The sequence below is a fragment of the Poecilia formosa genome, unplaced genomic scaffold (assembly GCF_000485575.1).
Source record: "Poecilia formosa unplaced genomic scaffold, Poecilia_formosa-5.1.2 Scaffold540, whole genome shotgun sequence".
Taxonomy (NCBI): domain Eukaryota; kingdom Metazoa; phylum Chordata; class Actinopteri; order Cyprinodontiformes; family Poeciliidae; genus Poecilia; species Poecilia formosa.
In genome coordinates this window covers 22,190-47,192 of record NW_006800479.1, presented here as the reverse complement: position 1 = coordinate 47,192, position 25,003 = coordinate 22,190, and the positions used below count along the sequence as shown (strand labels likewise).

General features: G+C 39.1%; 1 protein-coding gene across 1 annotated transcript in view; it reads left to right on the top strand.

Annotated features, from left to right (window-relative positions):
* The window catches only part of creb3l2 (cAMP responsive element binding protein 3-like 2), a 26,093-nt gene extending 1,804 nt beyond the window's left edge, over positions 1-24,289 (top strand). The window contains exons 2-12 of the mRNA XM_007540427.2: positions 16,498-16,741; positions 17,894-18,096; positions 18,173-18,251; positions 18,777-18,979; positions 19,585-19,731; positions 19,923-19,981; positions 20,245-20,313; positions 21,530-21,629; positions 21,764-21,887; positions 22,781-23,009; positions 23,107-24,289. Coding sequence (XP_007540489.1) covers positions 16,498-16,741; positions 17,894-18,096; positions 18,173-18,251; positions 18,777-18,979; positions 19,585-19,731; positions 19,923-19,981; positions 20,245-20,313; positions 21,530-21,629; positions 21,764-21,887; positions 22,781-23,009; positions 23,107-23,176 — 1,527 coding nt within the window. The 3' untranslated portion in view covers positions 23,177-24,289. The remainder of the gene's footprint in view (positions 1-16,497; positions 16,742-17,893; positions 18,097-18,172; positions 18,252-18,776; positions 18,980-19,584; positions 19,732-19,922; positions 19,982-20,244; positions 20,314-21,529; positions 21,630-21,763; positions 21,888-22,780; positions 23,010-23,106) is intronic.
* The last annotated feature ends 714 nt before the right edge of the window (positions 24,290-25,003 follow it).

The window sequence follows — 25,003 nt, the reverse complement described above, 5'->3', positions numbered from 1 at the left end:
GAGGGTTCACAGAGTGTAAAAACAGCTGGCCAAAGACGGAAATCAGACACCGAGGAGGCTGAGTCAGCCTCAGACCCACACTGGCTCAGTTTTCCATCCCATCTGAGGACATCACAGACCTACTCTCACTTTCTCCAGCCATCTTAAAATCAAATCTTTTTGGGCTGTGAGCCTCTAGTGTTTCCACATGCGCTTGCTTCCTGTGGACGGGTAAAAACTTGCTTTGTCTGAATTTTTCTGGCTGCTTTAATTAAGACCCGCTGCAAGATAAAGAAGCTTATTTTAGTCTGTGACTAATAGAGTTTTCACACCTGATAGTCCGGAAGACTTGGTTCTATTGGGAACCAAACTTGCAACATTTGTTACATTTTCAGTAACTTGAGTGGTTTGCTTTCACGTTGCACCGTCAAACTATAAAACACCTGTTCCCCTTCTCACCTGTGGTGGCGCTGCACCAAGAACTACCGCAGAAAACGACACAAAAAGTTCTAAAGTTGACATAAACGCAGCTTCCTTCTTCACAAAATGTAAACAAAAATAGAGTAGCAGTAGTCATTTCTTCTGCTGGCTTGTTTTGGTTGTGTTTACCCAGAATGCCCTGTTCTGTAGTCCACTTCTTGCTTTTGTAGTGGTCTCTGGTCTGCTTGGTGTTCACATATGAATTTGAAGTGGACCAGAGTTTGTTTTTGTGGTCGGCACATAAAGATTGCGATACGATGTGCTTCACTGACACAAACTTTCTTCATAAGTTCATAAATATAATTTTCAGTCATTGTTTACATCTTGATTTAAAGCATTTGCTTTTTTCTGGTGCAGAATTCTGACGTATGTCTCACATGGGGCACACAAAGCGGATTTAGGTCGCATTTTGGATATTTTCTACAACATTTCTACCTGAAGCGTACTGTACATATAGGAACATTTTTCATAGACCTGGGAAAGAAACATCTCCTGAAATTGACTCCAGTGACTTTAAGGGTGAACGTTTTCTTAATGTTGAAAAGTAATACATAGATACACGTATTCAGTGCTGGGTTATATAGAGCAGCGTTTTGGATGCTCTATATATAAACACGAACGGTTTGTGTTTGTATAGAACTGGGGGGAAGCTTCAGCATTCGAGGTAACAAGACTGTAGTGTTTGAATGTGAGGCAGTCTGAGAAACAGACTGAAGTCTTTGTTCCTGCCCTGGTGGTGGGCCGGCTCCTTCGCGTTCCCCCTCCCCGGTGGCTTCAGACGGGATTCCTCACAGCTCAGTGAGCCTTAACCAGCGTCATCAGCTGCTTTTTTGCTTTACTTTAAACATCCAGCCAGTCTCCTCCCAGCCCGGATGCCTTCAAATGCATCAGGTTGTTCAGGTTTTACGATATGAAGACGTTAATTTTTCTTTCATCTGCAGCCATGCGTCACACTCTTTCAGGAGTAACAATAGGCATCATAGGCTTGTGACGTGTTTGACTTCTGCTTGAGATTTTAAAAGCACCACAACGTAGAAGATGAACATTTATGGAAACTTTTGTTTGTTTTTGTCTTTAAACTCTGCAGTGTTCTTGGGCAGAATTTGTTCTCCTTACATTAGTTTTTTGGGTTCGTAGACAGGACTCTGTACCTTCTCTCCTGCAGAAAAATTATTTTCCAGATAATCAGTAGAGGGATTTATATAGATTTGCACCAATCCTCTGTTCATTTATGTATTATATCACTTTGGCTTGTTGGTTTTCTTGGATAAAAGTTGTTCCTTTAGCTTCCATATTGCTACAAAGTCACTGTCCAGAAGTCTCCATCTTACTTATACCCACATCTGCTGGTCAAACTCTGCAGTGGCAACAACATGATTAAAAACAGTCATGCTGAGATATTCTTTCAGCTGTAGCATTGAATTTGGAGCTATTATGATTCAAAGTGATGATTATTTGACTTCATACACATTTTACCCATATTTGTGCATAAATACAAGCAAAATTGGAAGTGTGAAAATATATTTTCTTGATGCCAGTTCTGAAAGAAAACTCACATTTTTGTTTAAAAAGTTTTTCGACTATATCACAGTGAGCATATTTCACAAAACTGCATCACATCAGTCATGTAATCAACAACCGAATGTTACTACTGGTGGAAAGACGACAGGAAGTGGCGTGTTTTTTAATGACTTATCAGGCAAGTTAACTTATTCAAGTTGAATTTAAATTGCGTTTCTTATGTAATGGAAACACCACAGTTGTAAAACTGTGGTTTTTTTTTTACATTAGCAGAATATCAGCAAAGCATCTCAATATTAACATATTGAGAAGTGAAAACACTTCACACACTTCAGTCTTTTGTTCCGTGAGATTTTGTCTCATAAAAACACCACGAGGAGCTTTGTTCAGGACTCTGATGTGTCATTGTTTAGACTTTTATGGAAAGAAGAGTTTTCTCAGCTTCAGGAGTCGGTAAATGGATAAATGTCAGCGGAGTACAACGGATAATACCCACACAAGATCTCTTGTCAGTCAAAAGTTTTCAGCAGGAGATTTATTTTAAATTCCAGAGTTTAGACGCGAAATATCAGGTTTTGTTTCAAGCTCATGTTGAACCTGCTGCACTTGCATACCATTATTCGTTCAGCACGTTCGAGAAAAGGGTGGATTTGTTGAGTTTGCTCCAGGACAAATATGAGACCGGTTACATAATTCCTGCAGGTTCTCATTTGTAGCTCTCAGACCAGCTGTAATACACAACTTCTACTGATAGGCTGCAGATGACGGCTCTGACAGCCGCTTCACATCGGGTCACCATGCGCTCACAGAGGAGAGCCTGTTCTCCGTTGGGGCAGGGCATCCTGCTCCCCGGTGACCTTGCGCGGCCTGTGTGATTTGTCCATGTGTGTGACCTGCGACATGCGGGTCAGTGTGCACCAAGGAAACAGTCATCCAGTGCACCACATGGTTACTTTATGCTCAAAAAAACTTAAGTGAGGAAGTTTCTTTGCACACATTTCAAGTGTGGTCACATTCCAATTTTGCCTGCCAGACCAGCCTTTCCAGATTCATCTTCACCCTCGCCTCTGTGTCACAATGAGGCCGAGAGAGTAATTACAGCAGGAGTGGTGCAGGATCATCCGGTTGTTCCTCTGTCACAACTGTATCAACCAGCTGGAAGTTTTAGAGATTAAATTATCAGTTTAGTTTTATCCCATGTTTCTCCGTCATGCAGATCTAATAATTTGTCAGTCTTAGTTGTTTTGTTTATCTCCAGAAATGCTCAAAGTGCTCTCTTGTTTTATTATTGATAAAGCAGTTCACACGTCCGGCAGTAAAAGCAGCAGGAAAGTCACTAATATTCTGTAGTTTGTCTGCATTAAATTTGAATATGGTTCTTTTCTAGACTTTTTTTGGTTCAAAACTCTTGAATGTTGTTTGATTTGGTCCATGGATTTGAGAATGGATGCAGCAATGACAGAGGTTTTTTTTTGTTGTCCATATTTTGACTGACAGCAGTCAAAATGACTGCCGTCTATTGAATATTAATTAATTTCACCTGATGTGGTCTGAATGCACAGCCTCACAACTTCCTCCTGGTCCACATCTGGAGGAGAAATCTGTGCTAGAGTTTAGATCAGGCCTAAAAGATCCAACCCGACCTGGACCTAGCCTATAGACGTTGTGTCCGAGGCCGATCCAACCCAGCTGATTGGGTGGCAGATGAATTAAGCTAACATATTATTTGAATTAAGATTTTACTGCTTTTCGTTGAGCAGGCAGTGCAGCGTCCCCCGTTTTTTGCTTTTGTTTAACGTCTTTCAGCTCCGTTTTGCTGCTTGTTGTAACCACAGGGTTGGTCAAGTGCAAATCATCTGGGATGTGTGATTGATGGGAGCGGAATGACGTACGCATTTAGTTGAACAGTGCGCTGCAGTTGTTACAGTTGAATTAATTTCTCTACGTTTCTTTTTTCCCTCAACAAATAACTACCTAACCACCTATTTAAACTGTGAATAAATCAGCATAACATAACATTCTCGTTTAGTTTTCTCTGTTTTGTATGTTCTGTAGGTTAGCTAAAAGTGCCACAGTAGCACGTTTTATGTATCGGCCTGTACCGATGTTATTGCCGATACATTGTGTGTCCCTATTAATATGATATTAGTGACATTAGACAAACTTAATTAGCTTGATTCTCTGATGTAGTTGAATGACAAGTAAAGCCTGTTCAGACATTGAAGTAGTCTTCTGGGAATGTTGGGAATGTTCTGGACAAATTTCGGATTTTTTTAGGGAGATTTTAAATTTTGCAGTGGTACTGTTAGTGTTCATCAATAATGATAATGTAGAGTCATTAAGGGAAATTTGGGCATATTTGAAACACAGAATACAACATTTAAAAATAATGCTATTATTACTTTTTGCCAATTTTGGTTAATACTACCAATAATATTGAACACATTTTCTCTTTAAAATCTGTGAGCTGGAATGCATAACATTTGGACCAGCAACTAATCTGACCATCTAAGAATTTTTTTTCTGGTATTTTCTGTATTTTCTTTTTGCTTAGTTTAGTTTTTTTAACTTGTTTAATTTTGGTTTCCCCCCTTTAAGCTTGTTAAATAACTCGATAGTATTTAATACTTTCCAGCAATACCCCTTGAGATCTTCTTCAAATAGTAAAAAAGGGGGAATAATTAGCCAATTTTATTGTTTTTCTTCTCTTTTTGAGCTATTTTCCGCCTTTAAACCTTAAAACAATTTTGAACTAAAGATTTGGTTAATTTAACGGCAGCATTTCTCATCTACTTCTTTCTGTGCCTGCAGGCCAAGCTTTAAACTTGTCCTAAATGTCTGGACAGATGGTGCACACATTTTTCTCCTGGTCAAATCTGATGCAACTTTCCTTCTGAACTTTGAAACGGTACTCAGACTCCAGCTCTCTGCAGACAGCCAACTGGTTGGGAGCAATGCGAAGGTAGTAATCAGCGTGTAAGGGATCATTACGGAAATCCAGAGGAGACTTCGTTCTCCGAGGCAAAGCTAAATTTATTGCTCTGTATCTTTTCTTACTCTTCTTTCTGGTGTTTTCTCCCTCTTTCTCCATGTATCTGCAGCCCCCTGTCATTTGATTCACTGTGTGTGGTTTAGAGGGTGTGGGTTTAATTTCTGGTTAGATTTTACACACCCAGCCTTTATGAAAGCCTCAAAGCAGTTTCAAATATCTCCGACTTTTTGAAATTCCCGTAAAACCATCCGACTGCCCTCTGCCCCATAGTTTTCTTCATTGTTTACACTTTGCAACCACAATTTATAAGTACTTTACAGTTGTTTTCCATGTTGAACTGAATTAGTTCATATCTGGGATGATGCGTTCTACACAAGCATCAGGGTTTCACATCTTACACCTCTAAGCCTGCAAACTGCCTGTTGCACAGCGTGACGTGCGTAAAACGCCCAGCTTTGATGGCTTTTGTAGCTCATAACCCTCCCAGTAGCGGAAAGTGTTAAATCTGGAGCAGCTTCAGACCTGAACCTCGTTCGCCTCCCAGCCTTCCTCCCCCTCCTGCATCCGTCTCTCCTGAAGGGCGAACCGGGACGAGTCGGCTCGTGTCCAAAATTCCTAAAACATCTGGTTGCTTCTCTTCTAAATAGAAATGAATTTAAAGAGATTTTGTTTGAATTTATGCTTCTTTCATCTGCATTTTATCACATAAGAAGCTAAATTAGAACTACTCTAGTTTGGGCTGATGTTTGACTTTTGACTCTTGAACTCCTTTTCAGGTATAACTTCTGATTCCTTTTATGACTGAATTTTGGGCCGGAACCAGTCGGTTTGGTCCGTCTTTTGCAGAGTTTTACAAACTTCTGCATCAAGCATCCATCTTGGTCCAAAAGGTTAGAAAACCAACAAATGAAGATAGAAGTTTAGTAGAAACCGGTTCCTAAATGAACATGAGCTGAAGGAACCTTTGGTCAATCATAAAACGGATGAGTTACTCAAAACTTCCTCTTACCCTAATAATTAAACTGCTTATGATGCTTTAAATCCCTGAAGTCTTCGGCTTTGACCAACATAAACCAAAGGTTTGTGACACAGGGAGGCACCACAGTTGGGTGTGATGTGACCATGATGATTGCCAGATGTTATGATGGTTACAGGGTGTGGACGACGACACACTGCTCAGCTGTTGGTGTCTCCCGAAACTGGGTTTATTCCTGTTCCTCCCTTGGATTCAATTTAGGAAAAGAGTTTGCTACACAACCTGATTCGTGTTTGGCAACAGGATTGCAGCAAGTTTACTTGTGGCACAAAAAGCTTTTTGTGTAGCTTGGAGAAGAAGTGGTGCTCGTTTAAGAGTCTGATTGTGTTGTTGCTTTGCACCCAAACTGGGAATTGTGTTAATGAGGTGATGTGCACAGAGAATATATTTACCTTCATAAAAAAGTTAAAGCACTTTAGCTTCCATACCTTAACTGTTTTTGTTTTATTTACTTATATTTCCAAGGAGCCCTTTTGTTTTTGTTACAAGTCAGGGAAGAGTCACCTTTCAGCCAGCTGATGCTCAGGGAGCAGCAATGCATAACTCCTTGTAAAACCTCTTCTAACCTCAGGATTTGCAAGATGCATAATTTTAGCTATTAAAAACCTCTTGTATCTTGAGGTTGGTAACAGGCCCATCCCTTGTTTTGATGCATAATCACTGGCTTGTTTAAACAAAATTTAAATGAAATTTACAAGAGATGAAGTAAAACTTGCTAAAGGTCTGGTGACAGTGGCTTCCAAGAATAAAACTGTCACGTTTTTCTGCAGTTCAACCAACTAGCATCAAGATTTTGAAAATTAATAAGATATTTGATTTCATATCATGTTTTTGTCTACATAAATGTAAAATAATACATCAGGCTTATGCAGTCATGTAATTATAACCTTTTTTTATTTGTAAAGACTCTTTAGCAAGATATTTAGCCTTTTCTTTTGGGGGGGGATACTCATCAAAACTGATGCATTTGATTTTCAGGGTTGATCTTTTTTGAGACGGACTCAGCCCTGAGTTTGTGGGTTTTAATGTGTCAGTCGCTTCTCGACGTTGAGTCAGAAGTCTGCTTGGAAAGCATTCACCTCAAAGACTAAACTAAGAGAGGAATTTCTAAAAGGCGGCACGTTGAGGCAAGCCTTAAAGCGAAGAAGCTCCTCTTAAGGTGCTGCTGACCCAGTTGTCGCCCAGCAGCTGCAAAAATGTAGAAGGATGAAAAGGGAATCCAGCAGGAAAAATACAAAGAAACCACCAGGGTTGATGAACAAACTGAGCTCTTAACTCCAAATAATCAGTGTTTGGAGATTCTTGTTGAAATAAAAGCTGTTTGGACAAAAAGATGCAGTTTGTCTGAGGAGACCCGAGTTGAATTCAGCTGGAGTCGTGTGAAGCTAATGGTCTGTGGGTAGAGATGGAAAAGGTTATGAATGAGTGTGTGTTGACCCAGTTTTAACAAGCTGGAGATGGAGAAACAGCTGTGTTTTTGTTCCACACCAACAATATTTCCGTGCTGCATCTGACTGAGTCTCAGGGATTCCTGTTGTTTCCTGTTAAAGTCCAATTTGGGTAGCATTTGCATTCGAATGTAGACTCAAAAATGTTATAATATTGTCTTTTATTTTGTAATTTTAATCGCAAACTAAAACTGTAGTATTTCTATTAACACTCTGCTTTGAACTATAATATCTAATTTTATGCATTTACTTAATGTCAAACGTACAACCTGAATGACCAAACAGGTTTTCATGTCTAACTGCTGCTTTTGGTTTTAAGTTTTCAGGTTTCTGTGGTTCAACATTAATCTCTGTTGCAACCAACAGTCTTTAGCGAGTGTTGAAATTGATCAGTTAAAGTCCGGATCCCACAAATAACGGCAATGTTTTCAGTGTGTTGGGCAACGAGTGGTTTCACTGAACGATTGGCTTCAAATTGTTACACAAAGTGAAGATATCTACTTATTTTTTTTACTGGTATTCCTTTATATTAAACGTATCCCTACAGTTCAGCACTGTGGATTGTAAAGTTGCTTGTGCAACCAGGGTGGGGAACCGCGGGGGTTGTTTTCTGTTGTCGGTCAGTCCGACAGGGCAGGAATGGAAAGAGTGTGTGTTTTATGTAAAACTTCTGGGAAGCACTTTTGGATGGAAAACAGGGGTTAGAAACACACTTTTTCATCATGCAGTTGTGTCGACTTGTGTTTCCTCACACACTTTCATGTTGAATATCGGCCAATCAGAACTCGGACAACATCTGAGTCATGATTCTGAACTTTAAAAAAGTAATGTTGAGTCCAAGTCTTGCCATTTTGACTTGATTTTCACAGTAAGGGGTGATAAAGAAACAGTAACTTGAAATTGGAAGCAGATATTTAGGTCTGTAAATAGTTTCCAATTCATTCTGCAAAGCCTTTTAGCAGAATTTAAACATTTTCTGAGTGTTTATGTAAATGCACTCATGTTGTCGCTTGTGGGAGGAGAGTAAGTGCTTGCTGTCAAGCAGGACTTCCTTCATGCTCTCTCACATCCTGTTATTTATGTAAGTTAGGGATCACTCCACCCCAATCAAATATGTGTTGAAACTCGCACTGTAAACCATGCAGTTCAAATTGGGACATTTTAAGTGACTGAGCCAAAGGAAGAATAACATTTTATTGCAGCTCCACATATCAAATGTCTTAGTACAGTTGACATAAGACAAAACTATCTTCCAAGTGACATTTCAGCAAAATATATAGGAGTGTGTTTTGATTAAATAATTCCTTAATATTGATAAAAATGTACTAGTTTCACTGTACAAAATTATTTAACTCATAAGACCCCATATTATGAGTGAAGTAATCTTTCAAAAATATATTAAGGAATATATCAATATTCCCTAATATATTAAGGAATTAACTTAAAACAAGTTCCTATATCTTACTGAAAACTTACTTGTAAGCTAGTTTTGTCTTATTTCAAGTGTGCTAAGATCTTTGCACTGGAATCTAGACTAAAAATACTTGGTAAGACTTTGTGTTTTTGCAGTGTACAAATATCACACCAAGCTCTGAAAGTAACATTTGTCTGTTACATTAATTTAGAGGAACTAATCTCTCTCAAGGACAAGACAAACTTGGTATATATGCTAAAGTGAGACTTTCAGCTGCTTCCGTTCACTGCCACACAAGTACATGGTGGCACAATTGTTGGAAGAAAACAAGGCGCAAACCATAACCTCTACCTCATTGCTGCCAGAATGTAATTTTATTTTATTTTGTTTTTTGCACATAGTCTTTTGTTGTAGACTGCCAACAAACTATACTTTTAAATCCCTGTGCAAGGTGCCGGTTTGATAGGTCTTCAGGGTGCTGCTCTAAGACAAATATTTTGATTTGGACTTTTTCCTCACCAGACTACAAATCGTCAACCTATGAGCTCATATTGGAGCAGGAAACTTGGGTGGATGTGTAGTAATGTCTGAGTTCAGCTCTGCAGTTACGACAAAATGAGACTTAAGTCTCTTTACTTTATGTTTTTCCACATTTCTCAACTTTGAACGAGGACATTAATACATCTAATACAGTTAAAATACGAAAAGGTTTAAATTCATAAAGCATTTCCCTTTTCAAATTCAACAGGTTGTTGTAAATGTTCTCATTACTTATTATTGTCGGCCTATCCGGTTCAACCTGTCTTTTTGCATTCAAATATTTTGAAAGATTTCAATAAGTTGAATGCAGAGTGTAAGTATTTGTGCTTCCACTTAGCTCCAGTGGCTTTGCAAACAGAACTATGTCAAATCAATGAGATGTTTTCCGATCTTTTGTATGAACTGTTTAAATATTCTTTCTTTTCATATAAAAAATAAACATCTAATAAATCTGATTGTAACTAAAAGAAGTCCTTTTATTTAACAGTGTCTTCATGCACCTTTCAAAAGTTTCAAATTAATTTATCTAAAATTAAGGCCTTAAATTCATCAAAGAAAGTGTAAAGTGGCTGATGTACGTCTACTCACAGGTCTTACATTTTGTCCCGGCAGCACTATTTAATATAATTAAATCCATGTTTTTGTTGTTGTTTTTTAAACGGTTTTATTGGCTCTTGTGGCTTTTATTTGATTGTTAAGTGGGTAAGGAGAGAAGGGGAAGACATGCGGCAAAGGTCGCCAAGGCCGGGAATCGAACCTGTGACAGCCGCGTCGAGGACTGAGGGCTCCATATGTGGGTTGTGCTTCACCCCTGTGCAACCACAGCACACCCATCTATGTTTTTTTTTGCAGGATTTTTCTATTGGGCAAAACCTCAAGGCTGTTATGACTACTGCTAACAAGCTGCTAAGATTAGCTTGTAGCTAGCTAGAGAGCTAAATGATATGTGAGAAACGAAAAACTGCTGCAAAGAGCCACAAAAAGACCCCAGAAATGTCACTGTTTTGGTCCCCTGCATTTCTTTTGCACATCTGTCGTTATATAGGTCTTAAATTTGACTCATAAAGGTCTTAAAAAGTCTTAAATTTGAGTTAGTGAAACCTGCAGAAACCCTTTTTAAAATTTTTCTTCTGTAGTTTTATCCTGTATTGTTATCCAGCCTTTTCCTGGAGCTGACACCGGATCTCTGATTACTTCTTAGTTTTTGGAAAGCCCGGCTGGGATCGATGTCGAGGATCGGGGTCAGGGAGTGTCTGCGTCGCCCTCTTATCCGTGTGGGAACCGGCTCGAATCCCTCTGAGAACGAGGGCGTTTTTGTTTAGCTTGGGTCAGTTTGTCTGAGCTCATTTAGCTAGAATCTCACAGATATGGATGTGTTTTTTTTTTACTTGAAAAAATACCAGTCTGTGTTTGAAAGCTAATGTGTAAGAGCTTATTTGTACTGCTTGCTGATACAATATAAGAATGTCAGGCTGAACTGATCACCCCAAGGCCTGTGATTTGTTTAGTATCACTGACAGACACTATTATCAGTGCCTTGGCAGAAACTGTCTGCTAGTTGTGAGCCCACAGCAACTGATAAGTGACTTATAGTCGTAGTTTCCTATCATGCATGGCTTCTATCAGCCGGAGACTGGAAAACATCTGAAGGTTTCAAACTTGATTCAACCTTTTTACATTGTTGGTGGTTTTGGGGTGAATTATGCTATAGTTTCTTGATATTGTGTCAAAAATGTGTTTTATGTTTATTTCCAGATCAGGCCTGTCATGATAACAAATTTTGCTGGATGATAAATTGTCCCGGTAATTGGGTAGTATTGTAGTTTTTCGACTATTTTCAATAAATGTATTGATAATGTCACATAATAATGCTGGTTTGCCGTCTCAAAGACTAGAAAACTTTAATTTTGTAAAGAAGTCAACACTGAAACTGGAAGATATTTTAAAGGCACTTTGTGGAACTCCGCTTGGGATTCCGGGTGGGTTGCTAGGTAACGGACCAGGCCTCACTGGGGTTGCTAGGTAACGGGCAGTGCCTGCTGACTTACACGGTTATATTTGGAAGGTTTTTGAAATGGCTTGTTTTCAAGACACAAAAAAACATGAACTTGTATCCAAAAAAAAAAGAGCAGTTGAGTGGGTTTAAAAAAAACTAACAACATAACTAATAACAATAGAAAAAAACGAATAAAAAAAGAAACATCTACAAACCATAAAGATTATGATTATGATGTCTCTGTAAACAAAATTCCCCATCAGAAAATACTTATCATCAGAATTGGAAATTATTGCGCTCATTTCAATATATCACACGATTGGTTGATACTGATTCATTACTTATTGTGACAGATGATGAATTCTGTCTGTAAAAGTGAATTTATGCATAGAAAACACACCAAGTGTTCAACCCAGATACTTATCTCAATCTCTGCTGGTTGCAATTGTGCACAAATCATTGATACTTCAACATGTGTTTGTAATTCAGTGTTTACTGGAGGCATCTCTGTTGCAAAATGTAGCTTTACTAATAGCTGTTCAGCAATCGCCTTGTAAAAAGTGTTTTTCTGTTTTATCCATTTATTTGCTACAAGCTTCGATGTTGATTTATATGTTAAAATTTGGTGGAGAACTTTAGTGCAACCCTGTGAGCGGCTTGTACACATTGTTCTTCCTGTGGTGCTCTAGCTTCTGGCTGCAGGAGTGTCCTGATTTTGAAGCGACCAGCGCTAAATAGCAAACAGGAAGTTGGAGAAACTGGATTTTATTAGAACTGAAAACCATCTGGCAAGCCTTTAATTTAACAAGATCTGAAATAAAGCAAACAATGATAAGGTATAAAGTTCTCGCAGGGCTGTCAGATAAAAGTTCATATGTTCCTTCGGCTTATCTGCTGATTGGTGGACACGTGTTGAGGATGTGTGGCATTTAAAGCTAAAGATCTGGATCCCAATCAAACTATTGAGTCATCGGGCTTGTCCTGATAGCACGCCACACGTTTTAGGATGTTTGCTTTATGAGTGAGCGAGTGTCCTGTCAGCTGAGGCGAAGACACAGCTGAGTCCAGGTCAGGGTACAAAACGCAGCTGGGCCTGACCTGTTGGGTCTCCTTTAGGACTGAGTGGACAGGTTTTTAGTTTTATTTGTTGTCCTTAAAGTCTGGCTTAACTTCCTTAGAGGCATATGTTTCAGTTTCTGCTTTTGAACAATAAATCCAGTTGATTTATTGGTGCTAAGGTTAACACTGAAAGAACTTGCATGATTTCTATGTATGCATATATTAGTGAAAACTTTAATTTTAGTTGTGTTTAAGCCTGTCACAATAAGCAATTAATCATTTTGATTCTTCTTTTGAAGGGCAGTTTTGTTTTGAGACTTCACAATCCATTTTATTTATGATTTTGGTTGTGTGTGATCTTTATTTGTTTTTTGCTTTTGTCTTTTATTTTATATAAACAGTTCCAGTGTTAAGTGTTCCTTACAAAATTAAAGTTTATTGGTCTTTCAGAAGGCGAACTTGCATCATACGCCATTATCAATATATTGCTTGAAAATGGTCTCAAAACAACAATATTTGTATTTATTGCAATACTTTCTGGGGCAATTTATTGTGACAGACCTGATTGGTTTTTGGTACCATTTTAGCATTGCAAATAGCTCCAGAAATTAACATTTTTATATATTTTTTTGTAGAATGTGTCAATTGAAACCCGAAGTTATAATTTTCCAGTTTTATTACTCCCTTAACAGCATTCAAATCCAAACTGTAGGTGGAGATTTTATTGGAGCTGATTGGTTTTTAACTAGCAAACATAAATTAGTCTTTTAAATCTCAGTTGTAATAATCTGAGGACACATATGCAGACAAAACATAGACTCTGTCACTCTTTATTTCTCACTGTGAATTAAAAATATCCTCATTGTTTGATGGATTTCTAAATAAATTATGTCTTCTACTTCATCAGGATAAAGTTTTGACTTTTCATGCTTGTCTGACCTACTTTGAAGTTTCGTTCGCCTCGTCTTTGATTTGATTAAAATCTGGCAGAAGTTCTGCTAAGCTTCTGAGATTTTGCATCAGACTGAGCCTCAGTTAATCTGTCTGCACTTCCTCCATCTACAGCCTTCAATTAAAAGATTACAATCTCATCTTTCAGCGATGTCCTGCACCCGTTATTTTCTGTGTTACCAGAGAATTTTATTCAGGAAAAAAAAAAAGAAAAGAAAAATCAGAAAGCCTCTTTGTTATCAGTTCTGCTCCATCTCCAGTTAAACCTCCAAGTTGCTCCAATCGGGCTTCAGCCTCCCTGGTTCTGTTTCCCAGCTGGAGGGTTTTGAGTTACAGCCGGCCCCCTAAACAACGCCTCCCTCATAAGGGCTGCAGGGACAAAGAGGGTTCTGTTGGGCGTGTGATGAGCTACACCCAGTCGGCGACCGGTCCTCCGTCGCTCTCGACCGCAACCGCGAGCTGAAATGACAGGGAGCTCAAGGAGCCGCAGTGTGGGAGTTTGGTGCGGTTCTGTTTCTGCGCATTTGTACATTCAGCTCCTCCTTTCTAAATAAACTAAAGGCTTCATCCATTCTGTGTTTTTAAGAAATTGGGTCATTTGCCTTCAACTAATGAAGACAAATGTTACAAAGTTTGGAGATACAAAGGGAGTGAAATATCACATCTGAACGAGGGCTTAGACGATTAATCGTGATTAATCGATTATAGAATTAATCGCCAACTAATTTATTAATCGATTAATATTTACCTGGAGTATATACACCAAAAAATATCATATGCTGAACATACTCAGAGTAGTAATAAAGCTGAAATTATACAAAAATATTTAAATTTTTCACTTAAGATGAAAAAACTTCTTAGCTTGTAAATATGTTCTACCCAGAACTCCTCGAGTTGCATCGTTTCAGCTTCACCTGGTTCAAATTCAGAAGAAATCTAACATTAAGCACTTTTTGCTATCCAATTACTAAACAAAACAATAGTAAACAGATCAATGCATTGTATTGATGTTAAGTCAAGCAGAAAGGTTGTTTTTTTTATTATTGCTTTTGTCGATGTTGGAAGTATGTCTAGCTACAAATCATCAGGTATTTACAACAGGCAATAAAATGTTTTTACTTTTAAATAAAATCTGCAGAACGGGCCAATTTTAAAAAGGAAATTGATTAATAGCCAGAATAATCGATTATTTTAGTAATCATTAGTCAGCATAATCAGCATAAACAACGTAAAGTGTCATTTTTTAGGCATGTACTTTCACCTGAAGAGGCTAAAATTGAAAGGCTTGACAATAATAATAATAAAATAATAATAATGTCATATTTAAATGAAAAATACAAGCTAACCCTTATAACATCCCAAATGTGAGGTACGGAGGTGGCAGCATCATGTTATGTGAGTGGTTTGCTGTTTTGTTTTCAATTAGGTGTCATTTATTTATGTCAATCTGATTCAGTTTTTAAATTGAAACCTCTTCACCATAACAGTGTTTTAATTTCTCGTTCTGTTTAGTTTTAGTATTAACACCAAAAAGATGCTGCTTTTTTGGAGTTGATTTGCATTAATTGTACATTTTGAGGACCTCAAGGGTTTAATCCAAGTCGGAATCTTTTCATCATGCCCTTAAGTGTTGTTTATTGGACTAGAGATGAAGCTGAACGTTTCAGACCACTGGAGTTGGAGAACCCTAATCATTGTGTCTTTTAGATGTTTGTACTTAATTGGCTGATTGATTTATTCCACCTAATCTATACCGTTGAATCATATCATTGGATATATTGGACTCAAACTCCTCTTCCTCCTGGATGTCAGAAAATGGCCGACTGGGTGGAGAGACGTGTAAATATTTGCCTTCTTCCTCCTTGAAGAGATTCACGGCATGCTGTCGGTGTTTAAACACATCGAAACCTGGAGACGGGACTTTTAGGGAGCGAACAGCAGCAGAGGAGGAAGGGTCATTTGTTTGTGTGGGACACAGAGAAATGCTAGACGTCCCGTGTTTGTGAGTCTGTAATTGAAGCCGCATGCTGGACTGTCCACTTTGGATCTTGCCCTAGCTGGAATTTTGCCTGATTGCACTCAAACGTTTGAATTTAGATACCTGACTTACCGTACTCCTATCCATCTTGTATTTATGGCTTGAGAAGGCGCGGTGACATAATCTTTACTGGTTTATGACTCCATAAACTTTGTCCAAGCAGGCGGCTGCCGCCAGGTTGGTTTTCTGCTCACAAAGTAGGTTAACCATAAATGTTTAAATAACCAGTTGGCAAGAAAAGAGAGAAAACTAGGAAACTTCACACAGCCCTTTTTACTTTGTTCCATCCATCCATCCATCCATCCATCCATCCATCCGTCCATCCGTCCATCCGTCTGTCCGTCCATCCGTCTGTCCGTCCATCCATCCATCCATCCAAACTTCTTTATCAATGCTTTAAATCTCTCCATAAACAGGAGATTCCTTGAATTTTGACTGAGGTGAAAAAATAAATTGGAGTTACTGGTTTATGCTTCAAAGTAAACCCAAAAATGTTGTGCTGATTTAAAAGGATTTAGTTTTGGACAGTTATACCAGCTTAGCTTGTTTTAGCACAAACTTTTCTGTGACTCCAACTTCTTAAAACTGAAAATGACCTTTTATGGTTTAATATCTTACTATAAAAAATATAATTGAAATAGTTTGACTCAGAGGTTCATTGGAACATGAACTTGGGGACCTTTCTGCTGTCTGTAGATATAGATCAGTGTGTTATCAGCGTAGTCTCTCAGTGTTTCTGCTAGTCTTGACATCCTGAGCAGGATCAGGATCTTCCCCTTGTAGGGAGATGAAGGAATGTGGCGACGGGGGAAGGAGGCTTTGTCTGTTAAAGTATCACCACACTGAGACACAAACAGAAAAGCTGATTAAAGGAGGTGGATAAATATCCGACTGGCGGTGCTGGAGTTCCCTGAGGGGGCTGAAGGTGCCAATACAGACTATAATAACCTGTAATCACAGAGGTGCTGTCAGAGATTTGTAATGTTGTGGTTTTCGTGTAATTATCAGTCTGTTACCTCCCATCTTCTTTCTCTTTTCTGCAGCACTTCTCTGAGCTCCTGGACGACCTCTCCCCGGAAGCTTTGCTGGGCCAGCTGCTCAGCGACCCCTTCCTGTCCGGGGACAAAGGCGGCGTGGAGTCCATGGAGGGAGAGGACGGCGGCGAGCTGTCCCCGTCGTCTCCTCTGCCGCCGCACATCACCGCCGAGCACAGCTACTCGCTGTGCGGAGACAGCCGGCCTCAGTCGCCGCTGTCGCACCTCACCGGAGAGCACGGCAGCGAAGCAGGTGGGAAACGATTAATCGAATTAATTGCGATTAATCGATTAGTGGGATAATTGTCAACTAATTTAGTAAACGATTAATTATTAGCTGGAGAAGGCAGACTAAAAACAAAAAACAGGTAATTTGCTGAAAGAACAGCAGAGTCAGAGTAGCAATTAACCCAAAACTATACATTTAAGATGAGAAACTTTCTTTAATTTGTTTTACCCAGAATGTCTCATGTGATATATTAACAAAATCTTTTATTCAGCAGCTTTTCCTATCTAGTAGTTAATCAAAAAACTAATCCACACATTAGCAGACAGTGTTTTTTTCTGCAGATGCATCATTTGCTACAAATGATCAAGTATTTATTAAAGGAATGCTATGTTGTTGCATTTCAGGCACTAACATTTTTATTTCGTATCTGAAAAAGCAAATTAATTATTTACTTACTTGTATCTTTTAAAGTACTTCTAATCTTGTATAAAAAAAGTCTTATATGGTAAAAACAAATCTGCATAATGTTACAATTTTTATCCAATTAATCGTCAGAATAATCAATTACTAAAATAATAACCATCCACTTTAGAGACATACTGAGATCCACTTAATCCAATATTATAAATTCATATTTTAATGCATTTCTAATATTGTGTAAAAAAGGCTTAAGTGATTAAACAAAATAGCAGAAGACTTTGTTCCCTGATTAATTGATTAATCATCAGAATAATGGTTAGTTGCAGCTCTATACATGAGTTTAAGGATCATCCAGTTGTTCACTTTTAAGGTTTACTGCGTTTAGACCACTCCATGCAATATTAGAAATTAATCTTTTAATGTATTTCTATTATTGTGCGTAAAATATCTGAAGAATTTGCTACCTGATTAAATGATTAATCGTCAAAAAATCGTTGCAGCTCTATTCGCGAGTTTACAGATAATCCAACCTTCCACTTTTGATATCTACTGAGTTTAGAGCACCTAATTCTTTTAGATATTTTTAAAATTATTTTATAAGAATGGACGTTTTTACCAATATGACACAAGACAAACCATTTTCCACAACCTGGAAAACCGTTTACCCCATTTAGGTGTTGTTGATGCAAAGAAAAACTGTTTATTTTTGAATGAAATCTGAAAGTCATTTCATCTTATGACGTTTTTCCACCACAGAGTCCGATGCAGACTCCCCTGACTGGGCCATGGAGCAAGAAGAGGCCATTGAGGGCCTCCTCTGTGTGACTCCCTCTCTGCTCCCCACTCTCTCGCTCTCTGTGGCCTCCAGTGAGGACCCTCGTGGGCCTGAGGGCCCTGCTTTGGCCCCTGTGGCCCAAACAGCAGCCAGCAGCATCACCAACCAAGGCAAAGCAATCAAGGTGGGAGAAAACACATTTTAAAACTCTGAGTTTCAGTTTGTTCTGTTTGTAACACTGTCTGTCTTCTGTATTACAGATCAAGGAGGAGAAAATTATCCCTGAGATTAAGCTGGAGCCACATGAAGTGGATCAGTTCCTCAATTTTTCACCCAAAGGTCAGAATTCGGGTTTTACTCGTGTGCTACAACGACCCCTGCTGGCAGGTTTTGAGCATTGCAGTTCTTTAACATTTGAAACCAAGATGAACGAAAAGTTTTCCTTAACGAACTTAAATCACATCTAAGGCAGCAACTAACAAAAATGCTAGTTATATATCAGTAATCTATTGATTATTCTAACAATTAATCGATTAATCGGATAAAAATCAGCAAATTTTTCATTTAAGCCTTTTTGTACAGTACTAGAAATGCACTAAAAGATGTAAATAAATAATTCAGTTTCTTTTTTAAAATACAAACTATTTAATATAAACATTTTACTGTCTAAAATGCAATAACAGTTTTCCTTTTTTTTACGGTTTACTCTAACAAAAGATGCATATGCAGCTAAAAAATACTTTTAACATAAAGAGATAATCTGTTGATTTATTTTTCTTAAATTGTGGATTAATAAGTGGAAAGTAAAATGTCTTTTAGCCCAACAAATCTGTAATTTATTTGTCATTTTTGTTGTTTTTTTAGGCCTGGAGTCCCTGCAGATGCCTCCCACTCCTCCCAGTTCCCACGGCAGTGACTCTGAGGGCAGCCAGAGCCCCGTCCACGCCCCTCCCAGTCTGTCCTGCCCCACCTCCCCCAGCAGCCCGCCTCCGTCTCAGGCCAGCGTCAAGGTGTCTCCGCGTGCCGCGTCGTCCCTGTCCAACTCCCCGCTGCTCACCGCTCCTCATGTAATGAAGCAGTTTCTATTTTCTCACAATTTGTTATAAAAGTGACGGACACCACTCGCATTTATTGACTTCAACAGATGAAGATGTTCAGGCACAAGAGTGCAGTCTTTAATTTCTGTGCATTTATAATGTGGGGGAAATAATAACAGAAAATAAATGCCGTTTTAGCAAAATGTTACAGGAACTAAAGAAGGCTGTATTATCTCTCTGTTATTATTTTCTTGTTTTTCCTTTTTTTTTTTAATTAGTAAGAAGAAGGCAGGGTGAAACAAGTTTATGCTTCTGCCTTCCTCAAACTGATATCTAAATATATATCATAGCATTTGAGCTGTGAACGTGAATATTTTAAAATAAAAATACTAAATTGCACATCATGGTTTTTATTGAGCTTTTCCAAAATCCTTAAAAACTTTATGTGCATCATGAGCGTTTTGAAACATGAGAATATTTTAAATAAAACTCTGGTGAACTCTCCTGGGTCCAAAATATTATCATTTTAACAGAAATCTACCTTATCCAACTGTTGGTGCTCTCATCGTGGCAAAAAGAAGGTTGCATTCCCGAATAGATTTGCAAATATTTAGATTTTCCATCTCGTCCTGTAGAAGTTACAGGGGTCTGGGCCACTGATCCTGACCGAGGAGGAGCGTCGAACGCTGGTGGCCGAAGGTTATCCTGTTCCCACCAAACTGCCGCTCACCAAAGCAGAAGAGAAGGCGCTGAAGAAGATCCGCCGGAAAATCAAGAACAAGGTAGGAGCTCAGGAATGTACAAGCTGTTGAAATTACTTTTAAATTAGATGCTAATCTTCCTCTAATTTCTGTATTTTTCATTTAAATTGTTTTACTCTAAGAATTTCTCAAGTAGCATGGGGAAATCTTTTTTAATAAACTCTTTACAGTCCTTTGAACGCTTTATTCAACTGTTTTCTTTTCTTTCACAGATTTCAGCTCAAGAGAGTCGCAGGAAGAAGAAAGAATACATGGATGCTCTGGAGAAAAAGTAAGTTCATCTTTGTCCGTCTTCCCCATCTGGCTAACAGGAAAATAAATACCTGGAAAAGTCCAGATAAAAAGCTAAGAAGTCTAGTAATGTCTTGGGTTTTTTGCTATTCTTAAATATTAGCATATCATCTGCATAATGGTAGAGGATTCTTTAATAAACAGAGCTGGAAACATGTAAAATCACTGCTTCAAATTTAAAATGGCGTGTTGGTGTTGCTAATTATGAGTCACTAACACTGCAGTACTGCTGTGTGACCACAGGGTGGAGACATGCTCCAATGAGAACAACGAGCTACGCAGGAAAGTGGAAACTCTGGAGTGCACAAACAAGTAAGGACATACAGTTTTTTTGGGATTTTTCCAACTAATTCCTCTTTAAAACTCAAGAAGAAGAAACTGTCATTTGATCCTCTGGCTTTCTATAAACATACATTTCTGTTTTGTTTGACTAAAAGCTTCACAGCTGATTCTGAACCAGAAAACACAAATGCTAACAGTCGAGGAAAGTTGTGAGTAAAAATGCGAATATTTGAGATGCACATTTGAGAGATTTTTTTAATTGATGAAAAGACAAAAGTAATTATTCAAAACCTGAAGTTTCAGAAACTGAAATACCGCCAAAGTTAGAAAGCTTTTGTTTTTTGTTGAAGGCTTGATTACAGCCTGCAGGTTCACTTCTCCGGGGGTTGGAGGGTTTTAAGCCTGACCGCCTGGATCATGCTGAGCTGGAAAACAATGACTCAGTTCTGTGATTTGAAAATAAAGCTGAATCAGAGGCTCCCCGTGGCTGCATTCAGCTGCAGCTTTTTGCATTCATGCATAATCATGAGTCCATTTTCACTGCGAAACGCTGAGGCTGCGTCAGGGATTCTGCACGGATGAACGGCGTGTGCTGCACAAAGCGGCGGGTGCATCGGGTTAAGTGCGTCCCTGACAGCTGCTTCAGGTCGGGGTTTTTCACTCTGCGCTTAAAGTGTGCTTTGCTGTCACTCCTGAAAAGATAAATGGGGCGGTGGAGCCTGATGTTGAGCCGCTGCACCTGGATGGCACAGCGGTTGTGCTGCGTTTTAACGATCGACAGAGAAAATCTCTGCGACACGTGAAGCTGTCTGCAAGGTGGCAGCAGATAAAACAATCATGTTCCATGAGATCAAGGTGAATCAGCTGGACTGCTAGTTTCCATCAGCTAATATTAAACCTACAGGAAAGTTATTAGGTTAATTAGCGGGTTTAGGAGCTCAGTGGCGCTCTCTAGTGGTCAGAGGGTTTAAACTGTTTCATCAGGAGGAATCCTGCTAGACATCAGGATGGACACAGAATCATCCATCCATCCATCCATCCATCCATCCATCCATCCATGTTTAAAGTGTTAAAATTTATGCATGGAGCGACAGATAGATAGATGGATGGATCGATCCAGTGCTCTGTTTTTTTAAAAATTTATTTCAGTTTTTCCATGTTTACCATTTTGACTGTAAAACACAGCCTTACATACAGTCTGACCCATCGGTGTGTGTGTGTGTGTGTGTGTGTGTGTGTGTTGCAGGTCTCTGCTGCAGCAGCTCCAGGCTCTGCAGGCGATGGTGGCAGGAAAAATCCAGAAGTCGTGCAGGATGGCAGGCACCCAGACATCCTCATGCTTAATGGTAACGCATACGTGACACTGAGCTGATGGAGCATCGATTATTAAACTGGAAACATCTGCTTCCATCGTAATTCATGATTTATTCATCCGTCTATCCGCCCTTCTCTCTTCATCTGCCTGTTTGCTGCTCCACAGGTGGTCGTGTTGTGTTTCGCTCTGTTTCTGGGGAGTTTTTACCCGAGCAGCTTCACTCTGTTGTCAAGCATCACTGAAACGGGCGTAGCATCCAGACAGATGCCTGAATCCTACACAGCTACAGGTAATCTTACTCCAACAATACATTGAAGAAAACCAAGAAAGACAAAAAGGATGAGTTCTCATGATCCAGGCTCTGATATGAAAAGTTTTCGATTTAGAAAAGTTAACTTTCAATAATGATCAGGCAGACTTGTTCATTTTTCTGAAGTTTCCAGCTTGCCTGACTTGCCCTGCTGTTCCCATTGTCATGAATCATTAGTTCCCAGCTGTAAAACTCTGGTCCATTATACCATCACCACTAATCAGATTCCACCTACAGCTCAGCAGCAACAGCCACAGAAACTGATTTGACCTTTTCACTACATCCTCATTACCTCCCCCCCACACACACAGACACACTCACTGTTGTAATTGAGATCAGATATAATTTTCTTAACAATCAAATTCAGTTTCCTCTCACATCCTGCTCACACACAAACCGATGCTTTCTTGTGTAGGCTGCGGAAAAGTTTAAGCAACTTGATTTTTATGGTGAAAAGTAGAGAAAACAACCTGAAAATATTTTTGAGATTGCAGGAAACTTTTTTTCTGTCCCGCCCAAAACCAAAAGATTTGACTTTCTTTCTCTTTTTTTTCCCGTCTTTCTTTCTACCATTCTCCACTGCTAAGAGAAGAATGCCAAACAAAATGCCTGCTAATGCTCATTCAATATTTAGAAAAGCGGGCAACACGGACTTCGTTTATTTTCCACCATTGCTAAAACTACAGGCAGACTACAATTCTAAAACGACGCAGAAAATCGACGTCCTGGTTCACAAAATCTGATTCTGTTCGCTGATTGGCCCGTTAGAAATTCTGTGGGAGAGCGGTGAAATGCTAGCTAGCTAGGCTCGATGTGAACACTTTTACTCGGCGCTTTGTTTTAATTTTTTGTCTCTTTTTTTTTATTTTCAGTGAAAAGCAGAAGTTTGCTGTCGACCTTCGAGGACGAGCAGCCGCACCTCCTGGGCCTCGGCGGCGAATACCCCGAGCAGTGGGAGGACGCGCCGGCCGTCGTCATGGCAACGTGGCGCCGTTCAGAGCAGCAGAAACTCGGCTCCGAACCGAACCGAGCCGAGAGGCACCCGCCTTTCAGGAACAAAAGCAACGACACGCAGAAGAACCTGCTGCTAGACCTGCACAGGTGAACCCCGGCGCCTCGGAGGACTCAGATTAAAACTTCTCGGGGTCTGTTTAACGTCGCGGTTCTGATTGGGTTTTGCTCGCTGTTTGGCCTCCAGGTCGCAGACGGCAAACAGGAGCAGCAGTAAAGTTTTAGAGCTGGATCGATCGGTCAACGAGACGTCCTGAGGTCTCACTTCGCCCCATCCTAAAAGATTTCTCTGGAGCTTTTTCATGTGTCCGGAAGCAGCAGCGCCCCCTGTTGACTGACTGAGGTCCGACGCCACCTCTGCTCCATCAAATACACTGAAATTGTAATAACAAAGAGGCACTGGCTGCCTTGTATTTCTGAATGAAAAGTTGCACTGATGGTTTCCGACTTGATATATGAAAAAAAAATTCAGAGCAGTGTGGCGTTTATTCCAGAGAAAATTATTTTAAAATTTGACGTGAGGCTTTTTACAGGACACTGATGATGAGTCGTGTATTTATAGAAACTTTTTTTATTTCATTTCTTAAATGCTTTCATCCCATTTTGATACTAGCTTATTTTAATATTTTATTTGTATTCTTTTATATTATATATGTATGTATTTACGTTTCTGGGGCATTTGTGTTTAGTCCCGTTGAGGAAAACGAAACCAAAATTAATATCAAGGATTTTTTTCTCATGTTCAGTTTTGGCTTATTTGTGTCTTTTGAGAATTTTTTCCTCAATAAATGCAAAGAAAAGTGGGGGAAACAATATTTTAGCTCGTCTGTAGCTTTAGGCTGCTTTTTATTGAGTGTCCTTTTGAGGTATTTAGGTTTATATTTGATTAAATTTGCCTTTCTGAAAGTAAAAAGAGATTTAATCATTGTAATTCAGCATTTACCAAAAATACATCTTATAAACTTGGAAAAAAGTTTCTATTTTTGTAAATGTGGGTTGTTAATAAATGAGGGAAATTTAAATGTGTCGGGACGATCTATAATTCATCCCCGCTCTCTATTTTTGGCTCTGTTCTGTTGATAAATTATGAACGCTGGCTTTTTGAGCATTAAAGCAACATTTTCTCCCTCTCAGATGTCCTGTCGGACCCATTTAGATTAGCCAGTTCATCATAAACAATATTGATGTGAAGCACTGATGATCAGTCTTGTACACAGTACATTCCTCACAGTCAATGCCTTTGGAAACAAACTGGTTCCACTTTGTAAAAAGAACTTCTGTGTTTTTGTGGCTCCCATGTAAAGTCAATCTGAACTAGTCTCTGTCTTCTTGCTTTGGAAGTGAATAAAGTATTTTCCGTAGTAAAAGCACGTTGATTGTGATTGAGAGTTTGTTTTTTCAAAAGCTCCGACTGCTTTTTGAGGTTATTTTATTTTGTAGGAACCAAAACATGGTGGTGATTTTGCGATGGTCTGCTGCTGCTCTGGTGTCAGGATCTGAACGACTTGCTGTAATAAATTCTACTCTCTACCAATAAGCTAAAGCTCCAAGTAGCTTTGTAGCTTTTATAAATAATGTTTTATTTTTTTTGTGACAGATAATCTGCGAAAAAGTAAAGTTTCCTGTAAATACACCAGAAACAACCAGTCATAACCAGGAAGATGGTCTTAGCGCAGTCAATCATCCTCATCTTGCTCTCTTCTAAGCTACAGCTTGTACATCATAGCTAGCATGCCAAAAATGCTAAGGCTAGTTAGCATAGCCACAGATGACAGCAGATAATCGGTTTTTCCTGAACAGTATATAATTTCTCCACCAATAGTGTGATGGATTGAAATGTGTTCATTTACATTCACTATAAGTCTGAGGTATATTTACTATTTTTGGTCTTATCTATATATTGTATGCATAACAAACTTTAATGTTATTATTTACATTTGGTATGTTTGCCAGCAGTTTGGGAGAATTATTTTCCGGTTTTGATTTAGTTGATGTAATGGAAGGATGCAACCAGCAGGGGGAGTCTAGCGCTGGCGCCCGAACTTCCTCTTCAGATGCACGCTGGAGCAGAAGAAACGTGTCTG